This window comes from Hemicordylus capensis, chromosome 9, assembly GCF_027244095.1.
Source record: "Hemicordylus capensis ecotype Gifberg chromosome 9, rHemCap1.1.pri, whole genome shotgun sequence".
NCBI classification, from domain to species: Eukaryota; Metazoa; Chordata; class Lepidosauria; order Squamata; family Cordylidae; genus Hemicordylus; species Hemicordylus capensis.
In genome coordinates this window covers 811,156-835,695 of record NC_069665.1, presented here as the reverse complement: position 1 = coordinate 835,695, position 24,540 = coordinate 811,156, and the positions used below count along the sequence as shown (strand labels likewise).

Here is a 24,540-nt window from a genome sequence, read left to right as displayed (position 1 = left end):
ATAAGGGCGCTCTGCTGTTCTGCCCCTTCGGTCACAATCGCGGTAGCAGAAGGATGACTCGAGAAGCTAAACCGCTTCCCTTCCATGGCAGGGTGATGGGGGTGGGGGGTGGTAATCTGGGGCCAGCACAAGGCTTGAGCTGAGCAACTGTGGAGGGCATTGAGGGAGCGAAGGGGAGGCTGGCGAGAAAGAGAGCAGAGCAAAACACACACGCAGACACCCCCCAGACCAAGCCTTGAAAGAGGCCATCAAGCTGACAGGTTCATCTACCAGGCTTTAATTTATATGCCCCAAGTTTTATGAAAAATTCAAGCCCAGGCACAGCATCTGCCGCAGAGAAGGGCGAACATTGTACAAGACTCTATTTACAACAGGCAGGTAAAAACAGCACAATGGAGAACTCATCACAGCCACGCCTACAAGGGCTTTCCAAATACGGGCCGGAGTGGCGTGGGATAGAGCCGAGCCACCAAACCTAAAGGGCCCCTCCAACCCTCCCCCCCCCACCCCAGCGCTCAGCAAGGGCGCTGTCCAGAGCAGTCAAGGGAAGGCGTGGCGGGGCAAGAGGCAGCTTGGCCAGGGGTACAGCAGCCCCCCTTCGGGGAGGCAGGCCTGGCCCCGGAACAGTATGGGCAAGAGAGCTTGGGCCCAATCTGGCCTGCAAGGCCCGGGAGCCAGAAGGGGGCCAAGCCAAGCAGAGCTGCAAGAGGGCCTCTTGGGAGCAACAGAGTCCTGGCCAGGTCCCCGCATGGCGCCTGCTCAGAAGGCATAGCGGGTGCGGATGTCCTCCAGCTTCTTGGACACCTCCGGCGGGGTCCTGTCCAGCTCTTCCGAGACGTTCTTCTGCTTGTTGGGTTCCATGGAGTTGAACTGCTCACACAGGTCCCCGTCAATGACGTTCTGGAGGGAGGAAGAAGAGGGGCCAGCTGGGAATTTCTGCCACAGGCCAAGAGAGCCGCACTTTGGCAACAGCCATCCTACAGGGCAGCCCCAGCGGGGACACAGACTGCAGCCAGCCAGCCCCCCTCCTGCTGTTACCCAAGATCCAAGCCACGGTATGAAAGTTCCCTCAACTCAGCCCAGGGGCTCAAGTCCCTGCAGGGGGCTGCACAGGCAAGAGGGCCAAGGGCAGCAGAGCTTGGGGAGGGGGCTGTTTGGAGCAGTGCAGGAGGTGAAGCTCCAGAGGGAACACCCCCCCCACCCCCCGCACAGCCCTTGATTTCTTCCACAGTTTCCAGAGAGCCCTTGGTGTGGTCTGTTAGGTCACGCCAGAGTATCTCGCGGCACGGCTGCTCCTAGAGACGCAGGCAGGGAGGCAGCCCGGTTCTGACAGCATGGCCAGAGGACGGCTCTCCCCAAACAGGTAGGTCAGCTCGAGGCATGCACTCCCCCCCCCCCCCCACACCCCGAACCGTGGCAGGACCTCCCTCTTGCAAGTCCCAGGGGAAAAGGGACTCCCGCCCTGGGCAAAGAGGCACCTTTCCAAGTGAGCAGAGGGGAGGCAAGGGGCCCGGGCCCGTCTAGCTGCCCTCCACTGGTGCCTCCCTGGGGTTCCTTTGCAGACGGGGAACCATCTGCTCATCACTTCCTCGATAGGCTATTTGGAGAACTCTGCCTGGCTGAGGGGGGGCAGAGCCCTTTTCTCAGCAGCAGCAGCAACAGGCACCTGGATGGCTCACGTGGGGCTCCCTTCCGTGGCAGTTCAAGGAAGTCACCCAGGTCAGACGGGAAGAGGCAGGACAGAAGCGACCCGCTTCCTCCAGTGCCCGGGCAAGAGCGGCAGGCAAGCCCAGGCCAGCCTACCTTGACAGGGAAGTAGTAGGAGCGGAAACTGAGGTGGTCCCGCCCGCAGAGAGGAGGGTGCTCCGACCGGAGGTGCATCTCCACGTGCTGGAAGAAGTCGTGATCCTGAAGGGAGGAAGGCGCCACAGTCAGGGGAGGGAAAGGGCCCCAAGACATCCCCTCCGCCCAGCAGGGCACAGCCGCTCAGCCCAGAGGGCTCTCGGCCCCGCCTGCTGGCTGGCAGAAGCTGCATGCCCTGCCCCCCCCCCTGCTGGGGGCTGCCATGGGGTGGGGAGTCCAACAGACTGGCAGCACCTCAGAGGCACCCGTTAGAGGCCCGCTCCCCCTCAGGCGGCTGCAGCTGGAGCCACAGGCTGCTCCTGAGGTGCCCGGAATCCATGCAGCCCTGCCAAAAGGGGCGATCCAACCGAGCCCCTCTTGCGCCAAGCAGACACTGCTCGACGGTCCCCACCACAAGCGGACTTTCCCCTGACCTCGTGCGATGTGAAGGGGACCAGGATGCCAATGCCTCCCGACAGGGTGGTGTAGACGAGCGACTCGGAGCCCCCGGGGATCAGAGTCGTCTTCTGCAGCGACAGCACCGTTTCTCCGACGTGGTAGTTCATGATCACCTCTGCCTGGAAGTCAGACAAGCAGGGCTGCAGCCAAGGCTCGGGGAGAGAAGCGGGCCTGGCTTCGTGTTCTCCTTGGACAGACTTGTCAAGAAGCCGGCTTCTAGGACTTGCCACAGCAGGCAAGCAGCCATTGGGATTTGCGAAAAAGCTTTTCCGCACTGCAGTACAGCAGACCGCCCAGGGAGGTTCCTCTGGCGTGCCAAAGCCAGGCAGACATTTTCATGGGGGCTTTAATAATTAGAGCTCTTTCTAGGTGTTTGCTTTGATTTCTTAATGGAGACTGCACTGAGCAGAATACCACTACAGGCCAGAGCTAGAAACAGCCTGTGGGTGGGTCCGCTGCCCCCAAAGGGCCTGCCTCCGTTACCTTCTGGGAGGCACCATTGAGCAGTCCTCTGTCCCACAGAGCCTTGTTGCCCGTTGGGTCCTCGTCAACCTCGTCGTTTGTGTTGGGAGGCAGCCTCACCTGCATGTGGGGAGGAGCAGACAGACACACTCACTGCATGGGCACGGATCTGGCCAACGGGGCTGCGTGGGAGGCGCGAGTGGGTGTGCATTTCAGAGAGCTCGTGCCAAGAAGGCCCGCCCAGCCAGCCAGCCAAGCACGGGTCCCAGCCTCTCTCCCTGGGCAGAACGCAGCACAGATCCAGGGGCGAAGGCGGGCTGGGCTCTCCCACCAGCACCGCCAAGGGCGGCAGGAGGCTCCTCCGGGGAGGGCCGCAGGCAGACTCACCACACAGATGTTGCCAAACTTGTCGGCTCCGGCCACCGTGTCATAGTCCAGGAGGCAGGCAGTGGTGACCCAGCGGGGGTGTGTGTCGTCGGCAAAGATGATGAGCTGGTTCTCGTGCCTCTTGTAGCGCACCCAGATGAAGCTCTCCTGGACATCGGAGACAATCACCCTGTGCCCGATGGTCTGGATCCCGCTGATGTAGTTGGCAATGTGCTTGGAAGGACAGCAAGACAGAAATGCACGCTCAGAAGCAGGAGGGGGGGCGGGGGGGGGCTCTGCTCAGACAGTCCCCCAACCCCATGACTGGCTGACCACACAGACAGCCCTCCCCCGGCCCCCCATCAGAGCCATCTCACCCCAGGTGCCACTGGCCACAACTAAGCCGGGGGGGGAGGCTTATCTGGACCCACTTTCTGCATCTGCACAAATGCTCAGGACGCCCCCCTCCCCCCGCCCCCCCCGCCAATGCCCAACCAGCATTCCTGGGTCTGGAAAGGACTCCAGAGGGCGGGAAACCAGCAGCAGCGATGCAAGAGAAAACCCCTCCTCTACACAGAGGGTTGGGGCCCAGCATGGCCGGACCAGACGCCCTTGGCCTGGAGCGGTGCCAGCACCCCATTCCACCTCAGCCAGCTGTCTGCACGAGGAAGAGGCACCGCATGGCTCCAAGAACGGGGGCCTCACGTAGTCAGACAGAGGCACCAGCAGAAGGGGCAGAGAGATCCGGAGGAGGGAGGCAGCGCCACCCAAGGCCAAGCCCCGCCTTAGCACACCTGTTATGGAAGGAACCCCAAGTGCTGGCAGGAGGACAGGGGCCTGGAGGCTGCCAGAGGGTCACCCCCCCCCCGAACACTCTCCCAGAGGCCAAGGCCGGTACCTTGTTCTCACACTTGCGGAGCAGCTTCTTCTTGCCCAGATCATAGACCCGCAGCAACTTCCCCACGCCAATCAGCACGCGGCCCTGGAAGGGGGCAATTGCTGCCGGCACTTCCTCCACGGGGGTCTGGAGAGAGAAGCATGTCAGGAGAAGCCCTCCCCCCGGCAGGCAGGCAGCCAAGGAGTAGGGGTGTGCACGGCCCAAGGGGTGCGGGGCAGTTCAAATTCGGAGCATGTTCAAACCCAACTGCTGGCCCTGGCCGATCCGTTTGACCAAACCGGTCCAGCAGTTCAAGGGACGATGCTTGCAAAGGGGAATCCAGTGAGATCGCCCGCTCCTGGCAAGCAAAGTGGAGGGGGAATCCTGCCCTTCTCAAGGGCGGCTGGGGCTGGGGCAAAAGGGCACCTTTAGAAGCAGGTGGAGGTTCTCAACGGCCTGGCGCCCCACCCCCCCAAGCCCCCCTGGTGCAGCCCAAGCACTCAGCACTCTCTCCAGCAACCTGCCCACATAGCAGCAGTGCAGCTCTGGCCCCTGCAGCAGATGCACCGGGCGGGGGGGGGTGCGTTAGGGGCCCTCTGTCCGTGCGCGCCCCCCCCCCCATCTAGGAGCACCAGCAAACGCTCCCTGCAGCCCAGGGTTCAGGAGCGCTGAGCCACCACCACAAGCCTGGCAGAGACAGAGCCCTCAGGGCGTCGGCAAGGCCGAGGGAGGCGGCTCTCCTGCCCGGAGAAGAGGAGATCCACACAGCAGGCCAGGCAGACCCTCGGCTTCTAGCCAAGGCCCCTCCCCAGCAAGCCTTCCTCCGCAAGAGCCTGCCCCCTGGTGGCGGGAGCGGAAGCCGCTCAGTCACTGGCTGGTGAGGAGGAGGAGGGAGGAGAGCTCAACAACTTCCTCCACACCCACAGAAGCCTCCGGGGGGGGGGGGGCGCGGATCAGGTCCCCGGACAGCCCATGAGCCACCGACTCCGGCCACCTCATTGTGCAGGCGCTCTCCTTTAGGAGAAGCTGACCTCGCTTTGAACGGCCAGAGGGCGAAGCAAGAGCTGCCAAATCCCAGGAGCACTGGGGTTGCTCAAGCCTTCCCAGCTGCAAGGCAGACAAGCAGCTGGACTGACAGGTGCAGGCACTGTACACAAAGCCGCCGCCGCTGCCGCCCCGTCCTGCCAAGGTGGACTGGGTGGGAGCAGCGCACGAAGCAAGGATTCCCAGAGCTGCGGCCCTCGCCCACATGCCGCGCTTTCCCTCCACGATGAGGGGGGGCCTCATCCCCTCTGCTCTTCCGCAGCGGCTTCGTGAGGCCAAGCTTGGCCTTCCCCGAGGCCCACCTGCCCGCCCCGGCAGGGATCACTCACCTTGTGCAGGAACTCAAGCTTCTCGCCGCCGTTCACCAGCTTGTAGGTGTAGACGAAGCCTCCAGCGACTGAGCGTGGATTCAGGATGAGGTCCTTGGCCACTCCCACCAGGACATGCCAGTCATCAGCAGTGTTGGCAAATCGGCACACGGCCACACTGGGGACAACCGGGAGGAGAGCCTCACTGCCGGAGCCGCGGACAGAGCAGGCTCCGGGGAGGGGAGGGGAGGGCATCCCGGCGGGCGGGGGGCGCACCTTTGCGAGTGGAGACACCGCTCCCCTGCCACACTGGGGACTGCGGCAGCTGCCTGCCTGGGGTCACTCTGCAGCCTGCCAGCCCTTTTGCAACAGGGAATCAGCTTATCATCCCTACTCTTAAGCTAGCCCTTTTGAGAACATTTTTGCTGAAAAGCAGCTTGCAAGTATTCCTCGTCATAACAGCAGCAATAACAACAACAGGAACAAGCGAGGACTTGAGGGGAGGCAGAGAGCTTTCTGAATGGGGCTGCCGTCAACCGACTAGCCAGCAGACTGCCCATTACTGGGCGCCATTTGCTTCTGCTCCACTGGGCCCCATGTCCATCGGAGAGCAATGGCAGGAGTGGCGAGGGGCCGCCGGGCGAGGGGCCGCCGGGCGAGGGGCCGCCTGACCCCCAGGGTTCCACGGGGCCGGCTGCTCCTCACCTGAAGGCGGCTTCGTTCTGCTCCAGCTGGACGAGATCCAGAGTGTTGCCCTGGATGGGGTTCATCACCCTGACCACTGAGGCCCACTGCCCGTTCCCAGCCTTGGGGGCACCAAAGATGGACTCAGGGAGGTTCTCATTGAGAAATGCAGCTGCCATCTCTGCGGCCAGCTCCCTCTCGTCTTCCCCAGCGGCTTCCACCATTTCCTGCGACAGAAGGGGACAAGTGGGGGAAACACACACGCACGATTAATCCCCAGACACAATCAATGCCCCAAGCGATTGCAACCCTTTAGAACGCTCCGGGCCAGAGAGCCATGGAAGTCAGTGTGGCCTGTCAAAGTGGGCCCTCTTGTCTGCTGAAGCAAGAGGTCGATGTTCTAGTCTCTGCAAGGCGGCGGCGGCGGCTATGTGGGCAGTCTTCCGCAAATGCACAAAGAGATGCAGTGAAATGGAGGAGTGTGTCACTCACACTCACACACGTGTGTCCCTGTGGGCCTCCTGCTGGCCTGAGACAGAGACCTAGCCCAGGAGGGAGTGTGGGAGAAGCCAGCCCGCCCGCCCGCCTCGGAAGGAGCTGGCAGGCTTCTTGCCACAGGAGGGGCTGGTCCTGTCTCTCAGGGAAGGGGAGGCTGGCAGGTGCTGCAAGGAGACAGCCCCTAACCCCGATGGTCCTGCCAGGGGCAAGAAGGGCCTCGGCCAGCAGGCAGCCTCTGGGCTGCAGGAGCCAGCAATGAGGTCTCCTGGCCCGGAGCAGCTGCCCAAGGCCAGCTCTTTCTCCAGACTGGCAGAGCGAGTTCGGAGCAGCCCCAGAAAGCAGCGGCAGGTTCCTCTGCTCCACTGGAGCCCCAGGGCTGCACTGCCCTCCACCCCTTCCCATCGCCCATGTGTTCTCTGCTGGGAACGGAGCCCTGCGCGCGGGGGGGAGACAGACCCGCAGGGGTCTTCCGGTTACCTCCGCCATCTGCTGCTTCCTTTGGGCTTTAGTGGCCTCCGTATAAGCATTGTGGTCAGTCTCAATGATGATCAGGTTATTGCTCTCAGGGTGAATCACAAATTTCCTGGGGGTGTACTGCAGCGGGAAGGCAACCTGGTTGAACACAGCTCCAAGCTTCTCCAACGCCAAAATCCTGGCGGAAGGGGAAATCAGCCCAGACGTTAAGCACTGCTGGAAATGAGGCCCGATCAAGCCAACGCCAGCACCGCCCGGGGAAAAGGCCACACAGGACCACAGCTCAACGCAAGCACTTGGATGCTCCGTAGCTCTTTCTCTGCCGGTGCAGGAGTGGGCGTAGGATGGACAGCCAGCCCAGCGTGAGCAAAGAGGAGACTGGCTGTTCCTGGTGCTCGGCCCCCCCGCCGTCGACACCTTCCACCCAAGCATACCTCAGCGTGTTTGTGGAGATGGCGACAATGCCCTCCGGACACTGCTCAGAGGCAAAGCCAGAGGCAAACTCCAGCGTCTCGTAGGAAAGCGGGGTCAAATGGAAGCGGGACTGGTAGGAATAACTCAGCCACGACCGACTCGACATGGCCAGGACCTGGAGCAGGGGGACAGAGAGTCACGTCAGCTAGTAGCCGGGGCCCCGGAGAGACGGCGTGCTCCTAGGAGAGCCTGGCCCCATGGATGCCGAGCCAAAGGTGCCAGGAGGAGAGGCCATTTCCAAAATGGGAGACTGCAGAAGCCCTCAGATGTGCCCCCAAGGAAGCTTTTGATTCATTCATAAATTCAAAACTTCTGTATCCCGTCCCTCCAGTACAGTTCTGCTTGAGGTCACTCACAAGAATGGTAAAGCAGTTTTAAAAAGAAAAAAAGGAACAGTACATTTCTTTAAAAGGTTAGCTAAAAACAGGAGCCAGTTATAACCACTTGACAAATTAAAAAGTTAAAAAAACCACCAGACACAGAACGCAAACATAAACACTAAAGAGCCTCTCTAAAAAGGAGAGTCTTCAAACGATAAAGAGCCACTACTTTGGTGGCCAGACATCTGAAGGTTCCCCAAAGGCCCTAGTTCTGTGCATCCAGGTCAGCACCTTGCAAGGATCTCGCCTCGTGGAAACGGCACTTGCCTTGGTGGTGTACATATGCTTAACCCCTCCTAGAAAAATCTCCGGGCTGTTCCGAGCCCCTTTATTGTGAAGCCAGGATTGTGTCTGCCAGGAACTTCCAAAACTACCCAGGACTGGATCCCAAAACCAGCAGGTCACAAGGGTCCCATCTGGTGGAACCCGCACCTGCTTGGGGAGTGAAGCTATGCGTCACAATGCCTAGTACTGACAAATCTGGCAGCGACCTCATCCCTTCTGAGTTTCAAACCTGGCTTTGGTCTGCCCGATTTCTGAGAGCTGCAAAGACACCCCAAGGCGGCAAGGGACCCAGCTTGTTCCAACGGCATCTGCCTCCAGTCTGCCTGGAGCGCCTGAGTGCCGTCCCTTCATTTCCGCCGGGCTGGGCTGGAGACGGGCAGAGCGAGGGAAGGGCAGGTCCTCCTTGTTCGCTGCCGGGCCTGAGCCGGCGGGGGGGGGGGGGGCTGCAATTCCCCTCAGGGTCTGCCCTGGAAACCCCAAGGCCGGGGAGCAGCAGGCCCTGCTCTTTGGGGGCCAGGCTGCGTGGGCTACAACGATCGGAGGAGGGTCGCCGGGTAGCCTAGAATGCCTTGGGAAGCCCGTGGTAACGCGCCCCGCCGGCACAAGAACGTTTAGTTTTCTTCTAAGTTTACTAGAGTCCCTTCCTGCTTGCTCCATACACAGAGGGCAAGGACAGGGGGCTTGTGGGGGGGGGATACAAACGGGGACACACTAACGACGAAAATCTTTTTTTTTTAAAGCACAATAAGAGGAAACGCGAGGGAAAACGAGGAGAAAAAGGCGAGGGGTACCACAAACTAACACAACAAGAGACAATTCACAAGCCTGTTAGGACGACGACGAAGACCGCCTGCCAGGAGCAACGCAGGACTATAAGAACTGGGGCGGGGTTATCCCCGTCCGGCTATATAGGACCGTTCTAGTGTAGAAATCTACATTGTCCTGCCCAGGAGCACGTGACGAGGATAACCCAATGAGATGCCTCGACAGCAGCAACCGAGAATGGGAGACCCCGCCAGGCTGAGGCGGCCCTCCTCCTCCTCCTCCTCCACTGAGGGAGAAGCTCCAGATGCACAGAGAGCGATGTGCGCTCTTCCACCTCTTCCGGCCCTGTGCCCTGATGGGGCTCTCGCTCCCTCCTCCCTGCCCCCAATTCCCCCACGCATGGCACACGCCAGCCCCACACCCCTCCCAGCCCCCTGCCGACGTACCGCTTCTTGGCCCTGCATCCGGACGCGGAAGAGCTTCACCGGGCGCGAGCCAAGATACCTGGTCCTTGTATCCGAGAGGTCTCCGGTGACCGGGTCAAGGACCGTCCGCAGAAGCACACCGTTCTAGAGCGAGGAGAGAACAGCCCAAGCCCCCTCGTCACTGGCGCCGTTGCTTCTTCAGCTCCTGGGCCTCGACGCTCACGGCCTACGTCCCAGCTCACCTCTGGCATTCGCAAGTTAAGTCGGCGTATGAAGGAGGCCCAGCCCTCCGGTCGTCCTAGAGATGTTTTGTGGGGCCTGGAGCCAAGCCCAGGCTTGCACTCCCACTTCCTCTCCGCAAGGACCCCTGAGCTGCCGGAGGGAGGCTCTTCCCCCTCACAGTGGCTGGGGAGTGGGGGGGCGCCAGCAGGCCCTCCAGCTGGGGGAGCAGAGGCTGCTTTGCGGGACAATCCTGTGCATTTACCCAGGAGCCTGCCCTATGGAGTTCCTTCCACGTTAATGTGTGCAGGATCACAATCTCTGTCTGCTACGTGAGAGGGGTTTGCGCAGCCTCCCTTCCCCAGGAATTCAGGGGAGCAGAGAAGACGGCTGTACGTCCAGAGGCTGACTGGGGTGTCCGTGTGTGGAAGGGGACTCCCTAAAGGCTTCTGGGGCCTGGAAGGGACTCCTCACCTGCAGGCCAATGTTCAAGTACAAGAAGCCGACGGAGCCCCGCTCTCCCAGCTCGTCCTGCTTCTCAGCGCCGCCCATTTCCACAATGCACAAGGACTCCGGCTGGGCAGGAAGAGCCTGCATGCTCAGCGGCTGGAGGCAGTCCTGGAGAGGAGGAGGAAGAAGAAGAAGGGGAGACCCATGAGTCAGGTGCCCGGAAAGAGCCCACTGCACACCCTGGATTCTGTACGTTGTGGAGCGTTCCCACATGCGACTGTCCACCCTACCACCTGAAGTCGCACAGCCTCGTAGCAGCAGGCTCTTGGGAAGCCTGTGCTCATCCCGGGCGAAGGCAGCAGCAAGGCAGGCGTTGCCTCCTGGCCCATCGCCCAGCAAGTCCTGGCTGAGGCCCACTTCAGGAGTCTGCCTGCTTCCAGCACACTCTGCTCGGCACTGGAGTGCATCACACACACACACACACACACACACACGCTCTTCCCAAGGGGCCGAGACCTGGAGAGAGTGCATCCCTGCACTTGCTCCCCCTGGGGAAAGTAGGGGGTACATGCCCCTGCTGGACCAAGCCCGAGGGGGTGGCTGTACTCTCACAACCCAGCCAAGCAACTCTCGGGGGGCCACTCACGGAGGGGTCGAGCGAAATGATGCGGACGGTGTTGTCCACCAGCCCCACGGCCAGGAAACGGGAGCGCTGCTCTCCAGGGGGAACGTTGGCCAGGCTCATGCACACGACGTCGGCCGACATCTCCTTCCTCTCCGTGTATTCGTTCAGCTGCCCAGACTGGTGCGGGGAGGAGACACAAGCGGAGGGCCATGCATTACATCCACGGAAGAGCTGTGCCAGGGGGCCGCTTCATGGGATTCCATTCCTGGCCTGCCTTTCTTCTGCCGAGGAGCTCAAGCCACCGGCTGCAGGGACCCCAGGAGGTTTCCCACCCAGGCTCTTCATTCCAGCAGGGCAGCCAGGCCCTGAGAACTCACAACCCGTGTCCCCCTTCCGGGCCAAGCTGTCCATTCTGGCACGGGCTTTCTTCGGGAAGACCCGACTTCAGCAGGGGACCAGAGTCACATGCATGCCCAACTCTACTCTGCGCTCAGCAACTGCCAAGCCCTCACACAGACCCAAAGGCACACTGCATGCAAAAGCCCCACTGGGCAAGCCCCACGGCAAGGAGGACCACTGGGCTTTGTAGTCTGGTGGCCCCCTGTTCTTGTGGCACTTGGGTTGGGCCAGGGTGGAAGAGGAGGAGGAGGAGGAGGCTTCCCACTCCCATCAACATGGCCTTGCAGGGGAGCCCACGGCAGCCCAATTCCTCCTTGGAATCCAAAGGGCGTCCTGCAGTCCCACTAAGCCTTCCGCAACGACACGTCAGGGGGGCAACTCCAGCTGGCAGACCCCAGACCGCCTCCCCCTCCAGGGCCAGACTGCTCACATACTGGGTCCATCTCGAAGTAGACCAGTTCTCCTCCCGTCAGGGCGATCACCACCTGCCTCTGGTTCACAGCACACTTGACAATGGTTTTCTTCCCTGGTGTTTTCCACTCATTCACTCTCTTATCTGCTCGGATGTGCCGGATGCCATCGGGATAAACCTGAAGGGAGAGCGAGAGAGAGAAATAAAAAAGTGGTGTGTGAGGACATCATGGCAGCCCAGGTCTTTGCCATTCAGTGTGTCATTAAGTGAGCCTTTCCAGAAGCAACCCCACTTTTTGTTTGTTTGTTTAATATAACTAGTCTACCCTGAGAGGAAAAAGCCAGAACAAACTCTCTTCCATGGTGCAAACATTCATCGGCCCCGCAAGGTGGTCAAAGCGAAAGTGTTTGATGTGACAGACAGAATAAAACACCAGCTTGGCCCCCAGAAGGAGACAGCAGGGAGAACACAAAGCAATCGGAGACCTCCTTACCTGCACCAAAGCATCATCACCCAACAGTGAGCAGGACAGAGTGGGCGTGGTACCCAGAAACCCAGAGTCCGTCACTTCCTCTACCGTTTCTCCAATAGAGAGCACCAGGGTGGCGTTGACGAAGGACACAATGATGTAGGCATCAAACTCATCTAGTTGTCAAAGAAAGAAGAACACCACCAGTGTTAGAAGCTCAGGCAAACAGGCTGCAATGCAAGTGTGGCCAACAGACGCTCTTGAGCAAGGCTTCAGCAGAGACCTCTTCCCACCAGCACCAACCTGCAGGCATTCATGACAACCAGACACTCTGGTTCCAGAAAACATGCGCAGTTGCCTTTCTGCCCAACCACACGCAGAAAATCAAGGAGCAGGTGAAGCACGGTGGCCAACTCTAAGGCACTTCTGCCATAAGATGGGGGGGGGGAGGAGCAGCCAGCAACCATTATAGCCCCCCCTGCTCCTGCCCACACCCCCAAACTGGTGTGTGGCTTGTGGTGTCTGTGCAGAACACTGGCCCCCACAGGATGAATCCTGCCCTTGCATTTGGGAGCAGTGGGAACTAGAAGGGTCTGTCCTCAAGCCATCAGACAACCCATGGGCCAGAGGCGAATTCTGAAATCCTCCTTCACGTCACACACGAGGTCATGTTGCCACTACCGTTAGATAAACTAGACCAGGCTCTCCATCAGGAAGAGGGTCATGGCACAAGAACCATCACAGCAGGCAGCTGGCCACCTTCAGAAACTCATTCTCAGAATGGGCACAATATCCCATCAGGCCTGCTACCTCGTATCAACTGGGGCGATACAACTGGGGCGAGAGAGTTCTTGACTCTTCTGCTTTTGGCTCCACAATGGAGGCCAGATGGGCACGTGGGGGGGGGGGCGCACACCTGCACTCTCACACACAGTTCCTGTGGAATAAAAATCTAGTGTAGACCAAAACAGATGCTGCACATTAATATTATGAACACCACAAAATGATTTTGGTTAAGGGACTTGTACCCCCTTTCCACTCAGGGAAGACCCAAGGTGGTTTACAATTATTAAATTAGAAAATATAGACCACCCAAGAGCAGGCTGTTCCGTCAGAGCCGCCTCACCCAGTGGCAATGGAGGAGCCGGGGCTGGAAGACGCCTCTGCCCTCCTACCTGCCCTGGGCTGCATCTGCTGCCTGCAGGGGGCGAGTGGGTCTGGCCTGGGGCTGAGAGCGGCTCAGGTGGGCAGGCCACCGTTGCTTTCTGCCTACGCAGTTGGACAGAGAGCACAGCAGGAGAGGAGCAGGTGACCAATGGAAGCCCAGACACAGCGGCACAGACACCATGCTGCCATCTTCTTCCTGGCAAACAATGCCGAATACCACTCAACTGGCGCAGTGGCATCCAAGGACCAGCACCGCCAGGCATTTACAGGGCTCCTCCTGGGGGGCGAACCGCTCAGAAAACCCACCAGTTCTCTCATCACCATCTAGAAGAAAGAGAATCCCCACACTGCAGCAGAACTTGAAACGCCAGCGTTTCGGGGTTAAAGCCAAGAGCTTTGGGCTAATAGCCAGGGCCCTCCTCTTCCTCCCCCCCCCCCGAACCCAAGAGCAACAAGCACAGGGGGCCACCAGACTACCAAGCAAAGGAGGCCCATGTCAACGCACAGGACCTCTGCAGAACTAGAGGGAAGCCTGCAGGCATCAACTGAAGACGGTACACACTTCCCTACTGGGAGGGAGTGGCGGCCACCACGGCGCATGGATTCTCTTCGACCGAGCCTGCGCCCCATCGGGATCTGAGACGCAGCACATTTCTATTCACTTGGCGGCTGTCCTACTCCCAATGGGGAAGAGAGACCACTTACAGCTGGAACTCTGGCAGAGGCCCACATCAGCTCACGGCCAACCCTGCCGCCACTGGGTTTGCTTCCCTGCTTGGAAGAGCAGCACACGAGGGGAGCATGAAGAGAGTCGGCCACGAGTTCAAGGAGGCGCCCCATGAGCTCAAGTTCGACCTCGGAAGCAGAAGGCAGCCAGTCCCAAGCACAGGCGGTGCCCTGCTGGGGTCGAGAGCCCTCCCCCTAGGCATGGAAGTCCTTGCCTCACCTCCCTCCCTCCCTCTTCAGGCCTCCAGCAGAACCCACAGCCCCAGCCCAATTCCCATCCACGTTCCAGTTCAAAGCACTCTTGAGATTCACAACCACTTGATTCCCACAGGAACATATCTGCAGCACCACATGCTCTACGCCAATGGTTCCCAACCTGGAGGAACATAGGCAGCTGCCATATACGGAGTCAGGCCCTAGGTCCATCTAGTTCAGTACTGTCTTCACAGACTGGCAGCAGCTTCTCCAAGGTTGCAGGCAGGAATCTCTCTCAGCCCTGTCTGGGAGATGCTGCCAGAGAGGGAACTTGGAATCTTCTGCATGCAAGCAGGCAGGTTCTCTTCCCAGAGCGGCCTCATCCACTCAGGGGAATATCTTACAGAGCTCACACTTCTAGTCTCCCTTTCATATGCAACCAGGGCAGACCCTCCTAAGAGGACAAGTCATGCCTGCTGCCACAAGACCAGCTCTCCACCAGATGTTGCTGAACTACAACTCCAATCAGCCCCAGCTACAATTTATTGTAGCTGGGGATGATGGGAGTTGTAGTTCAGCAACATGACCTTAGTCACTCATGCTTTAGTAACATTCAGATTAGACTACTGCAATGCACTCTATGTGGGGCTGCCCTTGAAGATGGGCACTGCCTAGAGATGTACATATCATGCAGCATAGAAATGTGATAAATAAAGGTGGCTCAGAAGCTTCAGCTGGTCCAGAATGCTGCTGCAAGGATGCTCATGGGTGCAAGTCACTTCATGAGTGCCACACCCATCCTGTGGCAGCTTCATTGGTTACCAGTCGGCTTCCAGGCTAGAATCAAGGTGCTGGTCTTGACCTTTAAAGCCCTCTACGGCTTGGGGCTGGGGTACCTGTCGGACCACATTCGCCCATATGAAGCTGCCAGGGCCCTCCACTTGGCAATTCAGGCCCTGCTCATAGTGCCATCACTAACAGAGTTCCAGCTAGCAGGGACTAGAGACAGGGCCTTTTTGGTTGTGGCCCCTCAGCTTTGGAACACCCTCCCTGAAGAGCTCTGCCATGCTTCCTCCCTCAGTGTTTTTAAAAAACATTAAAACACCTTTTTAAAGAGGATTTCTTACAGTTTATCTGGTAGGTTCTTTAGTTTTTGTTTTTCAGTTTTTAGAGTCCTCAGTTTTTAGCTTTTTATTAGTAATGTTTAATTGAAACCTTAAAAAATATGTAACTTTAAATGTGGTTTTAGCCCGGTCTTTTTTAACTAGCTTAACTTTATTACCCATTCCCCATATCTATATATATAATTCTCCTGGGTGTGCCTTTCGAACGTGCGTCCCGGCAGCCCAGCTGATTGGCTGGGCTGCGGGGGCGCCTGATTGGCTAAGGCGCACCCAGGAGAACTGACTGGCTGGGCAGATGCGAGGCGGCGGCGGCGGCTGGCGGGCCTGGTCAGGCCGCTGGCGGCGGCCGCCGCCGCACTTGGCCCGCTGGTGGCGGCGGCCGCACTGCCCACGTTCTTCCCTCCGGCGGAAGAGCTCGAGCTCCCTCCTCCCTCTGCGCTCCTGAGGGGAGGGGACGAGCGCAGAACAATCCTTTGTTGCCGAGCGAGACAAACAGGACGTAGGCGCAGGGAAGGAGAGCTTGACGGCTGGCCGGCCCTGACTGCCCTTGTGGGAGGGTTCTGAAGGTGGAGAGAGGAAGGAGCAAGCGAGGAGGAAGCTTTTCAGAAGCGAAAAGGAGGCAGGGCTGCGGGGAATGAGAGACAGAGCTCTCAACATACGGGAAAAACTGACCCGGGTCGGGACAAGCTATGTTTGGCTCCAAAATAGGGGGGCGCTGATGTTCGGGGGGAGGGGCGGGGCGAGCCGGGCAAATGGGCCAGCCGATAGCTTAGTGGGATGCGGGAGCAGGAGGCAGAGGCGGTGCGCTGGCCGGGAGTAGGCGAGTCGCTTTGTTCCGTCACGATACGGCTGGAGAGCCCAAGCAGCGACCTTCTTCCAACTTCCCTGCCAGCAACTCCCTTAACCCTCATCCACAGGCTCAGGGGTGTGTGCACACGGCGGGGGAGGGAGCCACTGGTGCTATGCGCGGCCGAGAGCGTTTGAAGAAGTCGCCGTGCGCAATAAACATAATGAATGAAGCATGTTCACGGTCCTCGAGCATTAGGCAATCATGACTCCATAAAGAAGCGCAGTTGCAGGTTCCAAAGTACATAAGAACAGCCCTGCTGGATCAGGCCCAAGGAGGCCCCTCTAGTCCAGCATCCTGTTTCGCACAGTGGCCCACCAGATGCCGCTGGAAGCCACAGACAGGAGGTGAGGGCATGCCCTCTCTCCTGCAGTTACTCCCCTGCAACTGGTACTCAGAGGCACCCTGCCCTTGAGCCCTCCGACTAGTAGTACTCTCATGATCAGAATGACGAGGAAGCATTTCTAAGACAGGCTACAATCCTATGCACGCTTACCGGGAAGTAAGCCCCACTGAAGAGAATGAGACTGACTTCCCAGCACGAAACTGGGAAGAGACTGACTTCCCAGAGAATGAGACTGAGTGGCTCCCCAGGAGGAGGATTATACTGCAAATCCCGATCTTCTATATGTGTTTACTCGGGAACAAGTCCCATAGTGAGATGGGGCAGCCTTATTTGGTAGGATGCCTCTTCGAACGTTGTGGTGGGGCTTCCGGAACACAAGAGCTTGATTCTATGCGATAGAAAATATTCAAAAGGGTTAGGGTACAGCAGCCTTTCGGTCCTGCCCACCCCTGCTTTGGGCATGTAAGCGTAGAGGAAGGTGTTGGTGTTATAAGGGATAGTTTCTGCAGCAGGGCAGTGTTGCCTCAACTTACACGGCACATTTCCCTTAACATACATCTCTCTCTCTCTCTCTCTCTCTCTCTAATTCTCCTGGGTGTGCCTTTGGAATGTGCGTCCCGGCAGCCCAGCTGATTGGCTGGGCTGCAGACGCGCCTGATTGGCTAAGGCGCACCCAGGAGAATTAACTGGCTGGGCAGATGCGAGGCGGCGGCTGGCAGGCCCGGCCAGGCCGCTGGTGGTGGCGGCCGCCACACTCGGCCCCGCTGGAGACGGGGGGGGGGGGGTGGAGAGAGAGAGAGAGGGGGGTAGCCGGCCCCAAAGAGCGAACAGATGCTCTGTGCGGGGTCGGCTTGTTGTACCTATTTTATTAATGTGCAGTTGTGTACTGGGGCGGGTGGGGGGATATAAATATTTCAAACCAACATCTGGCAGCCCCCAGCCCTGCTCTACTCAGCCCAGGCCCCAGCACGGTGCAGGGAGGCATTTAGAGAGCTGGGAAAGAGGGGTGCACGATGGCAAAGCCGCCTCCCCAGGGGCCGGATCCATTGGGCAGCAGCCAGAGGCAGCGGGGGGGGGGGGTTGGCAAGCGTGCCAGGACTGTCCACTCCATGGTGCCATCCATCTTCTTTAGCCACACTCATTCTGACCCACCACTTCCTCCTTTATTTATTTACCTGACATATTTGTATATCACCCCAAACGCAAGTGTCTGGGCAGTTTACAACAATACAATAAAAACAATGAATAAAAAGATTAAAACATTACAACAATTTAAAATTCAAAACGTTAAAACTATTAAAAATCATCAACTATTAAAACAGTATCTAATTAAAAGCCCGGGAAACAACAAACGTGTCTTGACTGCCTTTTTAAAAGTTGTCAGAGATGGGGAGGCTCTTATTTCAGCAGGGAGCGTATTCCAAAGCCTCAGGGCAGCAATGGAGGAGAAGGCCCGTCTCCGAGTAGCCACCAGACGAGCCGGTGGCAACTGCAGACAAACCTCTCCAGCTGATCTCAGTGGGCGGTGGGACTCATAGCGAAGAAGGCGTTCTCTTAAAGACCCAGGGCCCAAGAAATTTAGGGCTTTATAGGTTATAACAAAGACCTTGTATTTTGCCCAGAAACTTGACAGCAACCAGCATAAGTCTTTTAAATAATAATTCAAAAATAATTTAAGGAAGCAACAGATTAATTATTATTTGGGAAATGGTTTTAAGCCCAATTCAATCAAGACTTGAACATGAATCCGAAGGTTAACAAGGACTGAGATTCGATTCACAAATACAACCTCCAGATTTAAAGATCCTTTTTTACTGTACAATGGGAGTATTAACTAGCTTGTTAACTCTAATAATCAGAGCACTTACTAGAATGCAAGGCAGGCCTTCTGACAAATTTATTTGGAAGAGTTAAATTAACTTTAATTTAAAGTCAACCACTGGCTGGCTGGCTACTGAAGGGCAAAAATAAGGCAAGAGTCCACTTAACTCATTTGCCAGACACTTCAGGACAAGGGGTGGAAATCATGACCTGAAGCACAGGACACCAGGAAAAGGAAAGGCAGGAACTGGACAGAGACCACCGAGAAGTGGTGGGGAGGGAAGCAGCTCTGGAGAAGCCCAGCTGGGCAACACACCCTGCCCGTGCCCCCCCCCCCCCGCAAGCCCTTCCTCGCTGGGCTGGAGGCAGCGGCTGAGGTGGGGCAAGTGGAGGTCCACCTTGCAGAGCCCGCACAACTGTCGACGCTAACTGGGGGCTAAGCGGTGGGGTCTGACAGGTTCCAAGCAATGAGAGTCAGTCAGCTTATCCTACCCAAGAGGAAGAACAAGAGACTGCCAAAGCAGAAGGCCAACTACTCCCTCCTGAAAGGGCACCAGGATGCCTGGTCCTAGACTCCAACTGGCTGGCCAGCAATCCAGACACCAGTCCTGCTCCTAGAAGGACAAGCTGTGGACCCCAAGGACCCCCCCCCGCAAGTGACCTTGGGGCCAGCAGTTGCTCGAGTGCGCCGATGATGCAGGGCTGGGCCTGGCCAGGAGCGGGAGGCTGCCTCTTCCAGAGAAGAGGACTTCAATACTCAAAGCAGCTTAAAAGAAACCCAATACCCACCCCAATTCAGATATGGCGGGAGACCTCACATCAGCCTGAGGTCTTCCATGGGAGGGTCCTCTGTCGACAGAGTCAATATACTCCCTCGCAAAGATCCAGCAAGAAGTCAGAGGCATATGAAGCTAGCTCTGACCCTGCAGCAGCAGCAGCAGCAGACCCTCTGAAGTCAGGCAGGCAGGCCTAGGGCAGAAGGAGGGCGGAAGCCATTCTCCTCTCAAGAGCTCAGGGAAGGACTCCAGCCACTGAAGGCAGGGCATCCCAATGGCTTCGAGGAGAGAAGGCTTTGCAGGACTGGTCTGCAACAGATGCACCACCAAGAGCCTGAAAGGGCCGCCTCCCTTTTCTCTGGTTAACCTGCGACCCAGCACAAGAGCCCCTAGCCCTGGGTACACACCTGTGGGAGGGGATCAGCACCTCCACCACCAGCCACCTGTGGAAGAAAAAAGAAGGCTTGGTATTGGCAGGATCACGGACCACATACCAGCCAGAGTTAGTATTTGCCTTGAAGGAGTTCCATCCACATGGGACACAGGAGAGTGAAGAACTTCAAGAGCACAGACACAACGACCACCTTACAGCAATATAAGCATCCTGACCACGTCAGTTCTGTGCCACTGAATCAAAACACCCTGAAAATTGGCAACCCCCTCCCTGTCTCCAAGCAAATCACTGGTGATACAAATACAGAGCTTATCACAAGCTCAAAATAATATACGTGATGCAGAACTGAGACTGTAAAGAGTTCCAGAGGAACTCTGGCCAATTCTGCTCCATCGCACAAGAAGGTTGAGGTTCACACATTTAGAATACACCGACCACTCTACTTGCAACACAAGGTCTGCTTCTCCTGCCTGGGAGAACACTCCCATGTCCCCCCACGTTATCAGACCACCACCCTTGGAATGCGCTCCCTGCTGAGTTGCAAGGCTCAACCTCTTTGGCAGCCTCTAAGGAAGCTGGAAAAGGAGAATTTTTAGATAAGGCTTTTAGCTGAAGTGTTTAATTATTTTTGCTACTTATACTGTTTTGTTGTAAACTGTCGCAAGATTCACTGAGTGATGGTATGCAAGTGTAATAAATACAATAAATGAATAATGGATCACAAGGATTCCTTCCACGTCAGGAAAGACCGATTCCAGACTAAGGCCTGAAAAGCTAAGAATGTCCCTTGTCTACACATCGGGGTGGGGGGGTGGGAGGGCGGGGAGATGGGGGACCCTAGACAGCTGAGAGCAACAGATCCTGCCTGAAAGGCACACAAGCTGACCCCTTCGAGGAAGACTGTTTGCAAGCGGAACAAGCCACATGCCCCATTAGCGAGAGTCTTCAGCTGCTATAAGGCAGGAGAGGGTGCAGTTACTTCTCACATCTTTCCTTCAGGAAACATTATACTTCCCATAACAACAACAACAACAACAACAAGAAGGTTAGGCAGAAGTTGCAGTACCAGCAGGCCCAGCTAAGTGTCTATGGAGTTGCTGTGAGAACCAGTTACAGCACCTGCGACCAGCCACAGCCTACACACCAATTCCCCTGTTCACTCCAGGCGCAATCTCAGCGGCACCCAGTAGCACTGCCCTTGCAGCGGGTTCAGGGAGGGAGTGTTGGATGCACCATGCAAAGCACCCCGCATGGCAGTTATATTCCCACAGTGCAGAAGGACAAGAGAGGCTGGAGAGGGCTGTGGCTGAAGGTCGGGGGGGCCCCCAGCAAGCGACACCTCACCACTGCCAGGCCTCCAGAGCAGGGCCAGCAGTCTAGGCAGCCCTGCTGGCTCTCAAAACAGAGCAGCTGGAAGGAGAGGCTCACAGGTGGCGAGAAAGGCCAGGCATGCCAGGAGCATCGCTCAGACAGAGCGGGCGGTTTGCGCCTCTCAAAAACGGTCGCCAATGTGGCAGCTCACTTGGTTGTTTTCATGCATGCTTCTTCCAAAACAGGCAGGACTTTTGCCACCGCATTTCCAAAACCCTCATGCAAGCTGCAGTCTCTAGGCCCTGGAAAGTCTCAAACCAGAAGGTTTTGAGATGAGCAGTAAGATTCTGGACCCTAATGCAGAATCCAGACAGCGGATCTACCTGGCTTGTGCCATTTACTACTGTGTCTGTGCCAGGGAAGAAAGCTCCTACCTTCAACATGTCTCCTCACTGTCCAGACAGCGTTGGGGTTACCAGGCAGCTCCGAGACGGCCATTTCAGATACCTAGTAAGATTTTGGAGGGAAAGGCCACTGTATACCCATTTGGTGTTTTCTTCACCAAACAGAGCAAGCTAGAGATTAATACTGCACAGGGAGCAGAGCAGAAGCCAGCCCCCATTCCTGAGGGCCACTGCACACGGAGAGGCCTCACAGGGGGTCTGACCATCTAGCACAGCCTCCTCTACTCTGCCTGCCCTGCCAGACCGTCAAGAGGAGATGGCTGGGGTTGATTTTGGGCCCACTGACATGCAAAGCTGATGCTCTACTAGTGCTTAAAGCCACTTGGAGGGATTGCCCAGTCCACAGAAAGAGGGTGCATTGCTAGCACCTCCTCTGGGTCCAAGACGACCACCAGAAGGTCCTCAAATAAAACCAGCCAGGCCATGCCCAGTTGCTGCAGAGAGGAGGGTTCACGCGGGTGGCAGGCTCAGGCAGCAGGGACTTTGACACACAGGGCTTTTAGTTCACATCTCCTCCAGAATGGAGGGTGCGAGTTCACATTTTAGCCGAATTTACCCCAAAGTCGCAGTGGGCTATCAGGGACCAGTTCACACAGGGCTGCGCATTCTGGCTTAGCCCAAATTATGTCCGGTAAAAAATCCTCTATTTTCTGTGGCTTAAAAACAAACCTCCAGTTTTGTTCACACCCCTATCAGGTTGGGTTCACACAATCACAAGGATTCTGGACAAAAAGTTAAACAGGATTAGCAGAGCAGATTGTTTGAACCCAGATTTTCAAGGCAACCCTAGTCAAACCACTCTGGGTTCACACCATCAGCTCCGTTGGGCTCACTGATCCTGATTAATTTTTTAAACCAGGATCCTTGTGATTGCGTGACCCTAGCCCCATGTTTAAAAAAACTTCTCTTTCATAGCAATGATATATTTGAACTGCGCATGCAATTAATATGGTTTTTGTTGCAAACAGAGGTCCACACACACATGAGCTTGACAGCGGGGCTTTTCTTACGATCATAAAAATCGGGCTGGGAAAATCCTAGCCCAATTTTTGTGATCGCCAGAACCACCGGGCTCGCAGCCGAGCCCGGTGGTTCTGGAGCGGCTAACCTGATCCTGTAGCCCGCCCCTTAGCCCAGGTTTTCAGAGCTGGTATGCTCCAACATACCAGCTGTGATGTGTAGAGGTGCCATTGCTGATAACTGGGCTTTCCCCAAAACTCACACTTCCATGGTGGTTTGTTTTTTTAAAATATTTGCTGGGGTTGATGCTTTTTAAACTAATTTTTTATGAATGACTGTATTTTGTTTTATCGTGTTTTAGTGTTGTTGTATTGGATATGTTTGTTATTTCTATTCCTGCTGGCCAATGGCTGTAATAAAATTGATGATGAATATTTGCTGGGTGAACTTGTGGCGCGCCAAGTGCCAGCAGAGGGCGCTGCTTGGCCATTTGCCTGGCTGATCTTCCCCAGAGCTGAAGCAAGCGCAAATGGGGACCGTGGAACCAACAGCGATCTTTCTTTGGATTTCAAGGAAAACACATCTGTTGGGAGGAGAATTCATTGGTGTGGACGGGTGCAGGCTCCTCTCCCTGCCCGCTGCCGCCACCGTGCTTCTAGTTCACTCACAGGGCCGCGGCGGCTGGGCTCAAGGGTGTCAGGCTCCCAGCAGTCAGGGTGGGCTCCTAGCCCCTCTTGGCCTCCAGAATGACTGGGTAAGCACCCCAAAAAGGGTCAGCCTCAGGAACAGCCAAGGGAGGAGGTGAGTTTGTCCCCCGAGGCGTCCTCCTCCTCCGGGCTTGCTGCATCCAGCCAGTTCTCTCTCCTCGGGAACTCCCGGCTCCCCGACTCAGAGGCAGCAGCTCCTCCTCAGCAGCCGCCTTGTCTTTAAATACCCCAGTGCAGAGCTGACGGGGCTTCCAGTCCCACCCGCTTCCTGACGCTATCCGTAGTGAGACTCAATCAACCAGGTGATTCTGGATGCTGCCCCGTCCCCCAGAAGCCAGAAAAAGAGAGCCAGAGACGTTGTTCTCCCGCTCCTCCAGCAAGCAGGGTTCTCACCTCAAGCCCGTGCCTGAGGACCCGCAGAGATGACCGAGGCCCCCTTCCACAGGCCACATAGAGCTGGGGGGTATCTTCGTTAGCGAGATCCGCTATCTGCACGCAAAGAGGGAGAGCAATGAGAAGTTAAGCGGGGGAAGCTGTTCCACGGAGGGCACTTCTCACAGCCCACTGGACTGGGACGTGCTTGGGACTCTGACCAGCCCTTCTCTCACATAGCGCCCCCCATGTGACAGCGAAACGGAGCCTGCTTTCTGCTTCTGATCTCGAGGTGGAGCCTGGCGAACTGGGGCCAACTCTGCAAGGATTCCCAAGGCCCAGCTGGTCACCGACTGCACAGCCTCAAGAAGGCAGCTGCCTGCCAGTGCAAGTGCAAAGAGGGCATCGAGGGACTGCAAAAGGCAACCTACCTGGCAGCACAAGATAGGAGACAGGCTGTCCAGCTCATCCACCAGCACCAGGTTCTTCAGAGGCCGCGGCTGGAAGAAGAAAGTGTCCCCTTCCTCCAGGGGCATCGCAGAGGAGAACTCGGGCTCCTCGTCATCGTCTCCCAGGTGAGCTATTTGGTACAGGTAACTGCAAGGAGGAGAGGGGGATGCTAGCAGCACCTGGCCTGACTTTCTTCACCTTTGTAAGAACATATCTTGGGCAAGGAACTAAAATTAAGCACCTTCCTGGCCAAAATCCATGCTGTCCATATACCCTGAGATTTGCAATCAAAAATTTAAATGTCGTAATAACTGAGATCGTAATAAAATTATATAAATAATATTTGGGGGGGGAGATCAGTCTTAGCAATCAAGAGAGACAGTCAAACCATGAGATCATGGATTAGTAGGTAAAAACAACAACATAAGTTTAATAGACTAGGCTAAAGCTAAGTTATTTATACATAATTTCACTCAGTTTGATGAAATGGTAATATTGTTGCAGTATCATGCCTGAGCTGAATGACTGCGCTGGCTAGTCAGAGAACCAAAGAACTGGCTCCCAAGGCCAGCCAGAAACGGCGGTGCACCCACGGAGCCCGCTCCTGCTCCTCCACCTGCCGAACCTGGAACTGCCACTTCTGCATCCAGGAACCAGGTTCCCTTGGTGACCTCCAGCGCCAAAGCCCAGCCTCAATGCCCTCCTGCCAGGGCCTTGCCTTTGGAGTACTCAGCCAACATCTGGCAGAAGCACTGGGGCCTCCCTGACTGAACGACTCCTGGGATATAGGGAGGGGAGCCGGTCAGGCGGGAGCCAGCCTGACTCGTCCCCTGAGCTAAGCAGGGTCTGACCGGGTTGCATCTGAATGGGAGGCTACATGCGTGAGCCCTGGAAGAGATTCCCCCACTCAGGGGATAACGGAGCCGCTCTGGGAGGAGCATCCAGGTTCCCGGTTCCCTCCCT

General features: G+C 57.0%; 1 protein-coding gene across 2 annotated transcripts in view; it reads right to left on the bottom strand.

Moving 5' to 3' along the window:
- Nucleotides 1-261: 261 nt before the first annotated feature.
- Nucleotides 262-24,540, bottom strand: part of SF3B3 (splicing factor 3b subunit 3) — a 36,773-nt gene continuing 12,494 nt past the window's right edge. For both annotated transcript variants that reach the window (XM_053270981.1, XM_053270980.1), the window contains exons 9-26: nt 23,559-23,724; nt 23,149-23,244; nt 21,059-21,131; nt 11,942-12,093; nt 11,471-11,626; nt 10,659-10,814; nt 10,037-10,180; nt 9,365-9,487; nt 7,449-7,603; nt 7,018-7,192; nt 6,064-6,269; nt 5,380-5,536; nt 4,028-4,153; nt 3,151-3,363; nt 2,785-2,883; nt 2,277-2,420; nt 1,804-1,908; nt 262-900 (exon numbers count right to left, since the gene is read on the bottom strand). In XM_053270981.1, the coding sequence (XP_053126956.1) occupies nt 760-900; nt 1,804-1,908; nt 2,277-2,420; nt 2,785-2,883; nt 3,151-3,363; nt 4,028-4,153; nt 5,380-5,536; nt 6,064-6,269; nt 7,018-7,192; nt 7,449-7,603; nt 9,365-9,487; nt 10,037-10,180; nt 10,659-10,814; nt 11,471-11,626; nt 11,942-12,093; nt 21,059-21,131; nt 23,149-23,244; nt 23,559-23,724 (2,587 nt within the window). In that variant the 3' untranslated portion in view covers nt 262-759. The remainder of the gene's footprint in view (nt 901-1,803; nt 1,909-2,276; nt 2,421-2,784; nt 2,884-3,150; nt 3,364-4,027; nt 4,154-5,379; nt 5,537-6,063; nt 6,270-7,017; nt 7,193-7,448; nt 7,604-9,364; nt 9,488-10,036; nt 10,181-10,658; nt 10,815-11,470; nt 11,627-11,941; nt 12,094-21,058; nt 21,132-23,148; nt 23,245-23,558; nt 23,725-24,540) is intronic.